The sequence below is a fragment of the Liolophura sinensis genome, chromosome 8, assembly GCF_032854445.1.
Source record: "Liolophura sinensis isolate JHLJ2023 chromosome 8, CUHK_Ljap_v2, whole genome shotgun sequence".
Classification (NCBI taxonomy): Eukaryota; Metazoa; Mollusca; class Polyplacophora; order Chitonida; family Chitonidae; genus Liolophura; species Liolophura sinensis.
In genome coordinates, this window is record NC_088302.1 from 19,179,945 (window position 1) to 19,193,757 (window position 13,813).

The window sequence follows — 13,813 nt, forward strand, 5'->3', positions numbered from 1 at the left end:
CACATACAAATCAAAGCAACTGGGGTCAGTTTCGAACCCTGTCTAAATTTGTTGAGTAATGAAAAAATTATTAAAGACAAAATACCTTTTCAATTATGGATAGTTGCATAAGGAAAATACAAAAGGTAAAACGAACAGATCGTATTTTTAAAAAAATTATGAACAACCCCTAGTACTCAAATAAATTGTTTAAAATTATCATGATAATTTTGGTATATGTGTGGTTTACATGGAGATGTAGTCCTAGTACTGTCAAAAATTATCCGCTACTGTTGCATTGTGGAAAATTATGATAATTTGTTTGAGGTCTAATGTTACTGTGAAAAAATTAACTCTTAAGTTAATTTTTACCGAAAATGTAACAAAAACAGCATATTATATGCATCAGGCATTATGGGTTATTGACATACATGCATCATCTTAAGTTAAGGTCTGATCGTACGCCACTATTCCATACAATTTGAAATTTTGAGGTTAACGCATAAATGAGATAAAGCTTGCGAAAACATACAACTTCCTAGAAGATGAACTCTGAGGGGTCACCGACATTCGCGTTGCATTTGAAAATTTCTTCTCCGGGGTCCCTTTGAACCACAGTAGATAGGATTAATGTCACGATCAAAGAGCGCAGGCCCAAAACCTGTATGGCCTGGACTACTGCGTCGTCATCTGGAAAAATATTGCAATCATGCCTGAAGTACATGTTAAACACTGGGCATGTACTTGAATTAAACCTTCTTCAAAAAACTTAGTAACAAGAAGTTGATTTAAAAAATGAGAAAACCAAGAAAGCAAATAGTTTGCGTTTTAATAAAGGATGCCTATTGTTGTAATTTTTTTGCGTTGCGCGCGCGCGACGTTTATCAAATTTCCCGTTGATCTTCATGGGACTTTGGGAGAGGCAGTCGCCGAGGAGATGAGAATTATCTCAATGCCTCACTTGGCGTGGTATTCCGTCTGAGGAGTCTTTTGTCGGCACTGCCTGGAGCGGAAGATGGTCTTTACCTTGTTTACTGAATATTCAGTTGGCGTGGTCAGAGCGGGTCAGGCCAGTGAAGTAGTTATACGAATTTAAGCGCAATGTGAACAGGTTATCGGGCCCATGGAAAATGACGAAACCATAGAATAGATCCGGCGAGGCCCCTATAGCTACAAGCACCCCCAGTTTTCCCTTTTTCCATAAGAGGCCACTTCCTTGCCGGGATGGAATCCATTTAGAGTAAGCATTTAATTCGATTAAACGCCTTAGACGAGGGATAGTTCCTGACAAGAGAATCGCCGAATTCGGCGGAATATTGTGTCAAACTTCTTTTCTCATGCTTTAAATCAGCTTTTCGCTAATTTGTTCTCTTTGGAAGGCGCAGTGCTTCTGGCAAATAATGGAATGAGGCGCTGACATTGGTTACATCAAGTTTGGATTAAGCTTGACGGTGCTGAAAATTCATCGTCTAATAAAATTTGCCTGGCATTGAAGTGCGAACGGTGGCGAGTTTGTCCCGCGGGCTATACCCAACGCCTACCAGCTTCATCACAATAGCCTGTGGAAGGCTGTCTTCTGCTCTGCTAACCCGTCTCTCTCTAATCGGTTTACCTATATCTGCTGTCGGACAAATAACTGGCTTGTTACGATCCCCTCGGCCTGGCCCAATAGCCAACGTTAAATTGTGCAACACGGCTGATTAAATTCGTGTGGTATTTAGGTACAAGCCACTTTTGGCTAAGCCGTTGTACACATGGATAAACCCAAAGCTGCCCTGCTATAATTTTGGGCAGATATTGGATATGAGCCGAGAGGGAAATCTTCAGGAACATTTCAGGAAATACGCTATTTATATGATATATATTTATGTATCATATAAGCTTGTGCACAATACAAAATATGACATGTTGGCTGCTGGCTGAAGAAAATAAATCTACAAAGACCGATGACGTTTATAAATATCTGAGTCAGTACTGAATCAAGTATTTAAGGCTTTCAATTAAATTTTATGGCTAATCTATAACAGTTTGAAATTAATTTTGGCACTGTTAATTACTCATTACTCATGAAGTTTTAAATACTGACTGAAGTCATAAACGGCTTTGTGTAATGGGTGACTGATTAACATTTCTAGCACGGAGTACCAAATAGAACATTTTGTATTTATTCCTGGAACACTGTTTTATACGAATACATATGACTAACAGTTGGAATGTTTTCACTGTTGTAGAATTTCTTTCATCGTATAATGCCAAGGTTATTGGATTTTTTCATATAAACTTCACCATAGTAACGTGTTAAGAAAGTAAAATTCGATGTTGTCAATGACATTATCCTGTAGAAATTTAGTGAAGATATTTCTATGAAATCCACACGAGGCTCAAGCAGCTGTTATCAATGACATTATCCTGTACAAAATTTGTATGATATTCAAATCCACCCAAGGCTTAAAAAGTTTGGCTTACAGTTTAATCTACCCGAAACCAGGACTTAACTCGGCCGTTCTGCTGCCAAAAGACTTAACAGACATTTGCAATGACTCAGCATTAGCCTATCGGATTGAAACGTCTAATTAAGCCTCCCCCACCCTCATGAAACCCATAGTTGTTATTTGGCTCAGACTATACGGATGGGTAGTTTTATATGAAGGGCCTCGGGTAATGAGGAATTATCCATGGACAAGACCCTGTTCGGGAACGCAATGAATCAATATAGAGGCCAGTGTTTAAAAACAACGATTAAAACAACTAAGCAATTTTTTTTCTTGAAAAGGGCCAATTGGGTGAAGATGGAGTTGGACAGTGAACGATACCGTTGACGAATGGGTTGGTTTCATGAGGGCTGGGCGGTCAAACAGAGGCTGCAACTGGGCTAAAACCGGCATTCAACGCTAGTTAGCGTCGCCGGTGAAAAAAAGGCGAAACTAATTAGAAAAGACATGTAACTTTTTCTCAGGAGAATGACAGACAATGGGTAATGTATCTTCTTTATAGTACTATAATTCAACTACTGAGTATCATACCAGTAAGCCATCAATGATTACAGTACATCAGATTTATTTCCTTTTTCCCGTTTTTAAATTCTAGAATTATTTCTAAATGCAGATTCCAACGATATACGGTCGTTGCATAATTATCACATTGCTTAACAGATAAGGACAAAGAGAGGCTCGGTCTCCAAGAGATGCGAGTAGAAAGACTTCACTAAGCAGGTAATCATGAAGATGAGTACAGCGATAAATAACCAATGAAGATTCTGTAGAAAGTGGATACCGTTTGGCGCAGTAACACATTACTTCCGCTAAGTGGACTCCAAACATCTCCATTATCCGCTAAAAGACACACGTCGCCGCCTTCTGACCAATCAGACATCTGTTTACACCCAAGGGTCACGTAAGCACAAGGAAGCCCATACTAAAGTACGAGTCATATCGCAGTCAGTAATGTACAAAGCACCAGTCAGTACATCGTGGCAGACCAACATGGCGCACCGCAGCAAATCATTTGTGGGTCCTACCCATTTTCCAGTGCCGGTTCCGCACTTTTGTTAACACATGGATTCACAACAAAGGAACACCAGTCAGGACTCTAACATATGCAGTTAGAGGTTATTTGCCTTTAAGTTGTTCTGTAAGGTGGAAACTTCAAATTCTGTCATGGGTTTTTCGCTCAAATTTTGAACAATACCAAGGACACTAGTTTGAATTATTTTGAAGAAAAACGTGGTACTGAAATATTTATATGACACCGGTTTTGACAGCAGTTGTAACGCCATGTACGTCTGTAGTATTCTCTCTGGAGTTGTTGCATGTCACATACAATGTTTTATTAATTGCGATCAACTGAGACTGACCTGTTGGCCAGGAATTCATCAATGACAATAGGATGCATCAATCTGCCCTCAGTCCAATCTTTGGGCATTTAAAAACTTGACGAATGAAGTTCCACTGAAGATGGTCAGTAAATATAGTGCAGTTATCGTTTTAATTTTAATCAATAAAAAGCCGTGCAAACGGTAAGACATAATAAAGTATAGCATGTTAAGACGGTCACGTAGCTGAATTTGCTTATATCATTCATTCTTTTTCTTAACATTACGCTTGTAGATATTCTGATTTGTTGGCCTTTAAGCTATTTATTTGACTTAACACATATCTTACAATAAAACTAGAATAAACAGCTTTATTATTCGATGTGCATGCCGTTATCAGGGCAAAAAACGACCTATAAATATCGAAAAGATGTGAGTAAGTTTGTGTTCAATTGAAACTAATTTGAAGAACGATGTTGAACGTAACACGAAAGACTGCATTATTGTGTCCTCGGAAAAGCCTACCCTCTAAGTGTTGACAAGGTTCCAACATCTGTGTCGCTGTCAATCTTTGTTAGCCTAGTATGCTAAATTTAAAACAAAATTGTTTTATCATGACTTTTGCGATAATTCTTACCTGCTCTGGTAATCCATCTTCTGTCCAGATTAGGCATAAATTTATAACACATGCCGTGATCCGTGAACACCGCGGTGAAATTCTCAGGCCCACACGGCTCGTTATTCCAAACACACCTGCGAATAAGCAAAGAACAGGAGGCGTCATTATCCAAAATAATATTGAAAAATATATTCCTTTGGGATTATTCGCGACCATTGGCACTGTTAAGGAAGAAGAGAATATCGCTAAGACAAAGCTGAACATTTGTGTTAAAAAAAAAAACACATTTCTGATTTACACTTATATCAAAATATCAATCTCCATTATTTAGCCCTAAATGTCATTTCTTTAGGCTTTGCTGAAGTAAGAAGACATTTTTTCCGAACTCAAACAGAGTGTTATTCAGAAAAAGAATGTACCAGTGTATTCGAGTTGATTAGGTTAAATTATGTTTTAATCAGCTTTTAAAATCATAATTTACAACCAAAGCATATTTGAGTTCACTGTTGCCCATTTGACCTATTTCTCTTTCATTTCTGATCTTCCTATTTTAGAGTCAATAATGCAGACGTACGTTACACTTCATTTCGTTTTTTTTATTTTTACATTAAATTATTTTTTGTTGTGATATATTTATTGATTTATTATTTTTTGTACTTTATTGTTTAGACTGATTTGGCTGGGCATTGATATGGTATTAAAACAGCATAATACTATTTCAAAAATAAGAAGGTAGAAGGATTAATGGAAGAAGGAGACAGAGGAAACTCGGAGGAAACCACAGTAACAGATATTGGAAAAAATGGACATTACGTGTTGATGAGATCTAGTTTCTGGTGCGCCACCTCCTTGAGGAAGGCCGTAAAGCTTGTATTGGCCACATCCCTGCTCATCACAGTCACGTTCTCCCCTCTCCGATGGCCTAAGGCACTGGTTACATTATAAAAGCCGCTTAGAACTGTATCTGTTAACCTGAAACACGGGAAAATAATCATGGTATTATTACAATTATAGTATTATGTGATAGCGGCAACTTGCTGATAACAATTATCAAGGTGATTATGCTCTATATGATTACAACAACACCAGAAATAATAGTAAAGCCGATAGTTAATCCGAACGTGTTAATGCAGTTGAAATTGACGAAAATAAAACATATTCAATTAATCCGCTAGACTAAAGCAATTAATAGGTTGTTTATGGCCCCAGTGTTAGACATCCTTCATGTACGTTATTGATATGACCGGGAAAAGCGAGGTTTAATGTATAGTTTCTATCATGTTGCGCATGTTCCTTGTTGGTGTCTGACAAATATCTTAAAATAAATCGGTCACCTTTCCTTAAACTCAGTTGACACTAACACGTGTCAGTGACAGGGGTAAGGAACACATTTTGCTATTCTAAAATGCACCTTGAAGTCGAAAGGATGTGAAAAAAGTATGAGGTGGATGATGAGATTACTAAAGGGCAACTTCCGCGTTTGAACTCCTACCCATTGCTAATACTATGTAGGTCGCTAAAAGTTTAGTATTTCGTGGGTTACATGTGTCAGTAGACTGTGCTTCAGGAAAGAACATAACTGACGAACGCGTAATCTTCAAAATTGGCATGGCCATGAATAAGAAATGAAGTTGCAGACTGGCGAAAGAGCAGGTTGACACGGAGTCACATCTTGTTCACGGTGATGTAATTCGACATAGCTGTGGCCTGTATTAGAGTGGCTTCATGAAGAATCTGAACGTCTTAGGGTCCGAACATGTCCACGACATTCGCTTAATATCCGTCAACATCTGCACATAATGTCCACCGACATTCGTGTAAAGCCACGCTATATTTGTATACGAATTTTCCACTTGGTAAACCTACATTGTTAAAATTTTTCAATGTTTATTCACTAAAACTATCAGAATACAAATGTAAACAATACAATATAAGAAAGAAGTTACAGTGCTGGAGCGTGTAATTTGTTACTATATATGTATTTACATGAAAAGTTAGAATAAAACACTAACTGAGGTAAAATTGACAAGAGGCCGTGTTTCATAGGATACGTGAGCATTTCCCAACTATCACACTGTGGTGGCTGCTCTGGTTTTTCTCTCTATGCTGTACGTCTTAATTATATTACTAACATTATATGAATATAAGCATATGTGTTACAATGACTGTGAAGTGGGCATAAAGTCTGGGTGGTCATATTTTATCCCGTTTGAGTTAAATGCATATATGTATAATTAAAGTAAAAAACTAGATAGTCGAATAATGTTAACCTTAATTTGCCTACCATAGACCTTTGCATATGTTCAAAGGGCATTCACTGATCAAACGTATGTTCTGAATGTGATATAAGTGACCAGTTATAACGTGAACGGTCAACGAGTAAAATCAAAAGCTCTAATATCAAATTAATTTGTTCAAAAAAGATTTGTCTTCTTGTATACATGTATAAATCGTGGTTGCAGATCGGTTTATTCGATTCGTTATTTTTTTTTTTACGGTGTTGTATATATTTAAAAAGGAGATTTGATAATCATAATTCAGTTATCTTGCAATAACACAATGCAAGTTCCATATATCTGGAAATCCTAAAGAACAACGTGCCTAAAACAGCTACTTTGTTTTCTTTTACATTTTTCATTGACATCAGGCTAAACCACTCTGCTTAACCATGTAATGTACATGTATTTTATTAAGTACAGTAGCCAGTCCGTCAAAGTTTGGACATTCATCACAGATAAGGAATTCGAAGAATCTCCAAACAACGTTATAATGAAACAATGATTCATAGAAAAACACACATCATCTTACCAGATGGAATGTTTTGAATGTTGTAAAAAAAAAACTTGGGGAGTTGGACCATTTCAAACCGAGAGACAGGGAAAGTGCATTGCCGTCCGAACGAGGCTGTCCTTAATGGAGTTAGCATTGACCGAAAGGTTCTTAATTAATGAAGTTTCCTCCTTTAGCCCTTATATGGCTCTCCATCGTAAAGATAACGGGCTGTGCGCGTTACGTCCTCCGAGAGAAGGTGAACCAAAATAGTGAGGACGGAATCCCAGAGAACGAGAGGCAAATTTGCCACGGCAGCGGCAAATTGGAAAAGATGTGAAAAAGCAACCGTGGCAGGTCGGGGGCTGGCCACCTGGGAGGGAAAGGGATCGATGGAGAGCACTTAGCGGCAGCCAGACCCCAGAACACGCCGGATCCAGTTTACTTTGTCAGCCCTATTGATTTTTCTTGCCGGGACAGGAAGCTCGCTGTGGATGTTTGCCTCATTTACAGAGGTTAGCGTTAAAAGCCCGTGTGTAAAAGGCAAGAAAAGAGGAGAACGGGACGTTGAGCAGGAATAAAGAAACAAGAATGAGAAGACCGCGAAAACGGACCGGAGCTTCATCCAAGACAGGGATTTAACCGAATCGAGTTGTCCGGGCTCCGGAAACGGCTACGGTTTCAGAATACATATCGCTCAATTGTATCCAAACAGACTGTGTATTGGCCAGGACTTGAGAACAGGAAAGCCTTATTCCTGACAGAAGACGTTTTCTTCCACCGAACAAAGGATCTCTTAGGCAAACTTCAATATTTTCTTGCAACGAAACTAAAGTTAGCATCATTTAAGAGCTTTTTTTGTCTTACTTCTTGTTCATAGATTGCGGCACGTATTGAATGTTCCTATTCCGCACTTGTGCACAATAACAATTAAAAAACATACAATACAAGGAACACTGGTCTCAGGTGTTTCTACTCGTTTCTATGATAACAACTTTACTGTGCAGTGATTTAACAATAACTATTAAACCGAAATATAATGTTCATGTGGTCCAGTTCACGAAAACAGGAAGATGACTACATCTGCATGCCTCTATGTAGAATTTCACCGTGTGAAAAGATCTATTTATATTAATTTGATAGGTGTTTTACGTCGTACTCAAGAATATTTCACTTATACCACGGCGGCCAGCATTATGGTGGTAGGAAACCTGTCAAAGCCCGGGGGAAACCCACGACCATGCTCAGGTTGCTGGCAGACCTGAAAAGGATCTACGCTCAAAGTGCTTCATATTATCTGCTCTGACGGTCTTACTAAAAGGTCACGTGACTTTTTCCCAATGGTTTTATGTAACTTTTCTAACACTTGACTTCCGCATATTTTTTTATCAGATTTCTTTTTGTATACGCTTTTTACAAGTACACCAATAATATTTCAGATAAAATCATGCGCACAGTGCACTTGTAGAGCTCCCCAGATACAGCATTGCATGCTCTTTCTGGAAAAGAACTTTTTTTCTTGGCTTTTTGCCAAGTTGCTAAACATTTATGTAAGATAAAAGATACATCTGGTTTGCTAGTTATACATGAAAAATGAATATCAAACGTTCACTCATTGCAGGAAGTAAAATGCGTTTAAAAGCGTATGTGCCGACAAAGCCCTCCCTATAGGCTAGATTCTAAGGCAGGTCTCGGATCCTTAGTTAGCCAGTCCGTCTATTACCGGTGCCGAGCTAATAACTAGCTTTTAATTATTCATGACAATCACTAATGAAGTTTCCCGGGATCAAACCATTGGCTGAGTTTGCTAGTGGCTGGTGTCGCCTTCTTACTCCAGCCCCTCGATTATCACTGTGCCACAAACACTGCCCTAGCCGGTGCAAGGGGTCGAGTATTACAAGGCGTCTACAAGCGGGCGATAGCCAAGATGACAGATGATAACTACCTTAACCGCCCCCCCCCTCCCCTTCTCCTCCACGACTAATGTGTCGAATTGTGGCCAAGAGCCAAGTGGCTTCAAATTAACTGCTAATTAGATACGGAAAATGAAAACATGCAATATTCAATGCACTGGGATAATCAAAAACTTGTTCGTAACTCAGATTCAGATGGCTATCCAAGAGAACACATAGAAAACAGCATTAACAACGGTTTCGTGAACGAAATTCCTTCTGTTTGGTTGAGACACATGTACGTTGGCTCGAAATATTATGTAGTGTTTTAGCGACAGGACAGCGTATTAACGCAAAAGTCTCAGGTTCGAAAACTGCGCCTGTCCTACTTTTGCAAGAAAGTATCTGATCAGTGTGCATTGCAAATGAGTTGCCCCACTGGCGCAACCGACCCACGTAAATTGGCTCAAAAGCTTGTGTAATGCCTGTGTACAGGATATGCGCGCCGGGCACAATGGTTAATGCAAGCAAGGGCCGAAGGCTCCTTGTGTCGTGTCAAACCGAGTTACCGATTTAGTCGTTAATTGCACTTTGTCTCCACATGTAAGCACAGGGTGAGAGCATCAATACTGTATCACAACTGTAACGGTATCACATAATAATCTTTGCCGCTAGTACTGATCAGCATTCACCGGAACTTTACCGTTACTATTCTAAATATTCACAGACCACTTAGTCTGGTAATATTACAAGGCAGGAATTATATAGATTATGTACATATCATGATGACTGAACTAACGTTGGCTAAGAAAACTAGATTTTCAAGAAATACAATTTCAAGATGTAGAAAAGCTATTTGAAATAGGCATGCAGTGCTCTATAGTTTAGAATGTTTACTCTAGGCCTTACAGCCAAGACTAATGACTACGTCATGCTAAATCTGCGTGTCTGTGTAACTAGACACTCTCAATTATATATGATCCGACGTCCATGGATAATAACTTCAACCACATGTCACTGGATCTAGTCAGCTTAACATGTGATTGTAAAGGATCGTATTTTCTGAAATATATATGGACCGCCAATAAGTCTCTTGTCTTTGCCATGTTGATTTATACCAATAATGCGACGATGATTCGAATCAACACTTTCTGGCAACAATAGAAGTTTTTTCCCTTGATTTCTGCTTCTGCATGGACAAAGTTGTTGGATGTGACCCCTGCATGGGCATAGTTGTTGAAATATGACGCCTGCGTGGGAATACGCGCTGGTGATGAAACCGAGATGGGCACGGTTGTTGGATGTGACACCAGAGTGGGCATATTTGTTAGATATGACACTGGAATGGGCATAGCTGTCGGGTGTGACAGTTGCATGTGCATAGCTGTTGAGATGTGACCGGCATGCTTGTCGGCATGTCTCTTCTGGTGCACAGGTCATCATCGCTGCTAACTGTATATTCATGGCACCTGGATAAAAAGGGGACATAATATATGCTTCCCAAGGATCCCCAAGTTAAGGCATGTGTCTAATGTATCCTTCCTGGCTTCTACGAGCTGCTGTCAGATGTAATGATTTATCGTGGCCTATAGAATTCTCCCCATCTGCGCTGTCTTTGTTTCTGCTGACGGTCCTTTTAATTGAACGGCCAAAAGCTGTGAAAATATGTTTACAGTGTCACACCACTTAACGGGCTAACCCGCGAGACGGTGTCAGGATGAGGATGGGTCACAACGCTCAGCAAGAGCCGCCAGGGTTATGAATGATATCACAAGGATTTATTATGATGGATAGGCAGTGGCAGGGGATATCCCGTAACCAGGTTTGGCCGGATAGACAAGGAGGATTGAAGCTTCACGCACGCATGACACAGCCCTCTACCTTTCCCCATCCGCCACCCCACAAAACCGTCAGATGCTGGGTGGTGAGATGTCGTCTTGGTAAGACTTCACCAAAGGTTGACTGCGTACGACATGGAGTCGGCTTTTTATTTACCGCGCCGTTAACCTGGGACCATAATCTGTTCGAGTCCATTACAGAAAGAGGATAGGGGCTAATCTCGCCTTAACGCGATTTCGCACTTTTCGATCTGGCTGGCCGTGTTGATCTGGAAAGCGTCAGACGCCTGACGATGTCAGGGCAGGCAGCGCGTGGACAACCCTGACGGAATCCAGCAACCGTCGACTCACAGCTTAATCCAGTTAGCAGCGATCTTGTATGGTTTCGACGTGGTAATTGACAAACACGTTAGCCCCAGCTAGACCAGATGACCAGTCCTTCCGACTACTGTCATCGCACAATGGAATCAAAGCGCGACTTCGGAAGACACGGGTTAAAGAGCAGGATGGTTGACGTATCGAAAGGTGATGGAGAGAAACAACGCATAACTTAATTTTGCCGGGAAACCAACGGCTTGTAGGTTGAAAGGACTGAATAGGGCATTGCATCAAACTGTACTTTAAAAAGCAACTGATTTAAGCTGGAGTCTCTGGAGCGTATTTTCCTGACTGTCCATGTACTGTTCAACAACGGACAGTTTATTGCTTTTGACAACATGGACTACATTGTGGAGGTCAAACTAAAAAGGGCAGTACTTCACATAAACACATTTAGCTGGTACATCTTTTTCAATAGATTTTGTCAGGGGCCTTATTAGAGTTCGAGAATCGACCGAACATATGCAGCAATGGTAACGCGATTGCTTAATACGTACACGTGTAACGAAGCGTGCGGTTTGGAAACATTACAACAGTGAAGAGAGAATAACAAATGTTAATGGTCTTGCTTCTAATGTAACTGAAGCGGAACGATAAAAGCAATGACTTTGATTACATTACGGCCTAATACGGAATGAACCACTTCATCAATATCGACAACGCCTACCTCTGAAGGCATGCAAGGCACTATAGGGCCCGATTTCACAAAGCCACTTCTGACTCAAGTCAAAATTTCAATTACGATTTTAGGACTTTAGGACTTTTTTTACCTTACAAAAATTAAAATTTTGCCCAGACCATGGCAATAAAGAAAAATCTGTCAACATTTCAACTTCTAGTTCCAAAAATAAGCATTTTGACAAGATTTTAAATTTTGACTTAAGTGGGTGCAGTTTTACAGACAGAACTACACATACAATGTTTACATTATTTCATATCCAAATACGTCAAATCATCTAGGCATTATCGCATAGTGTTACCAGACTGATTATTTAATGACTGCTTGTCAGTGAAAGAAATATTACGTCATATTGGGAATATGAAAACGATTGATGTTTTAGACTTGGTTCAAGACACAGCACACGCAATATATCTTTGTAGAGGGGCTGCTGAAATTGACTGGCATATGTACAGATGTTGAGTCGAACAGGAGATCCCACATTGCGGTGACCATTGTCAGTAACCTGTTATATATGTAAACGGGCTAGACTTGGGATTATAAGTCCCTTGAAATACGAGATAGTCTGGAGTCGAGCTATAAAGTAGCGGGAAGTAATGGGTAACATTAACTCTAATCTACAATCTAGCTCCGTTTCCTTGGTATCGATTGAAGCATGTCCCACCCCAGCCATAAAACCAATTGTCTCTCCTGATCTGGTCGGAAAACGTTTTCATTAGGGCTTAAAGTGCGATCGGGGAGATGTCCGAATTCCTAGAACTGATGGCCTGGAATAGGACTGGGTGGGGCAGAAAACGATGAAGTAGAGAGCTCGGCGCCAGCAGGGGAAGTTTACCTTTATACCGTACAGAAATACAACGAACCAGTGCGTATGCATGACGAGTTGAGTGCTATTAGAACTAACTACTTTTAGATCTTAAAGTCTATTTGCGTTTTCTTTTCTTTTTGAGCTCACTGAAATTTTACATAGATCTGGGTAACGTGCTTGAAGAAAAATCTAATCCTTAGTCCGGTAAAGCTGATATTGTCCGTGCCTTGTAGAAGAATCGCGAGGAAAGGGGCAGGGGGCGGAAGAGAGATGATAGTGCTGGAGAGACTACCATGTCATTATTGAACAGCTAACATGACAAATGCACTATTGGCATCATCATGACTGTTGCATGCGTTGTATCTCTGCCATCAAATGAGCCGCGTGTGTCTTTTTCGAAACACAACACATTTCCCAGCATGGAATTTAGAGGAACAGATCATATCTGACGGAAGTCCAAGAGCAGCCTAGCGGGAGGGCATCGTTTCTAAAAATGCGCTAAGCATGACACGAAGACATTTTTCGCATGAAGACGGCTTTCCTTAAGGAACCCCAGCCGGGTTGATTGTCTCGAAGTCCTACAGAAGGTCAGCACTTCTCGAGCTCACCGTACAGCCTTAACGGGATATTTCTCCATCCATTAGACGTGATCACTCGGGGCAGAAGAGCTAAAAGCCAAGCATAAATTTGGTTTCGTTTTCCTCAATTAAGCCATGGGGAGATCAAACAGCCACGAGTATCTCTCCGTCTTTGAGACACCAGGCAAACCCTTAATAAACAGACAACATTTATATGCTGGTTTTATACTATCTTCCGGGATGTTTTTTCCTGGGTGTTTTATTACCATCTCAAGCCTCTTTGTCCCCGAGCGTCTGTTTCTTGTAAAAGGCTTTTTCGAAACCTTGGATTAAGGAGCTTTAGCCTGCTAGCCAAAACCCACAAGACCTCTACATCTCATTTCATCTAAATCGCTACAGACACTGCCAGGAGAGACGGCAGTAGAACAATGGCTCTCTTACCTTGCCTTCTTAGACCTGTGA

At 40.2% G+C, this 13,813-nt stretch overlaps 1 protein-coding gene across 1 annotated transcript in view; it reads right to left on the reverse strand.

Moving 5' to 3' along the window:
• LOC135473276 (acid-sensing ion channel 4-A-like) overlaps positions 1-13,813 on the reverse strand; it is a 46,539-nt gene that overhangs the window by 3,695 nt on the left and 29,031 nt on the right. Inside the window, exons 3-4 of the mRNA XM_064753124.1 lie at positions 5,223-5,381; positions 4,428-4,543 (exon numbers count right to left, since the gene is read on the reverse strand). Coding sequence (XP_064609194.1) covers positions 4,428-4,543; positions 5,223-5,381 — 275 coding nt within the window. The remainder of the gene's footprint in view (positions 1-4,427; positions 4,544-5,222; positions 5,382-13,813) is intronic.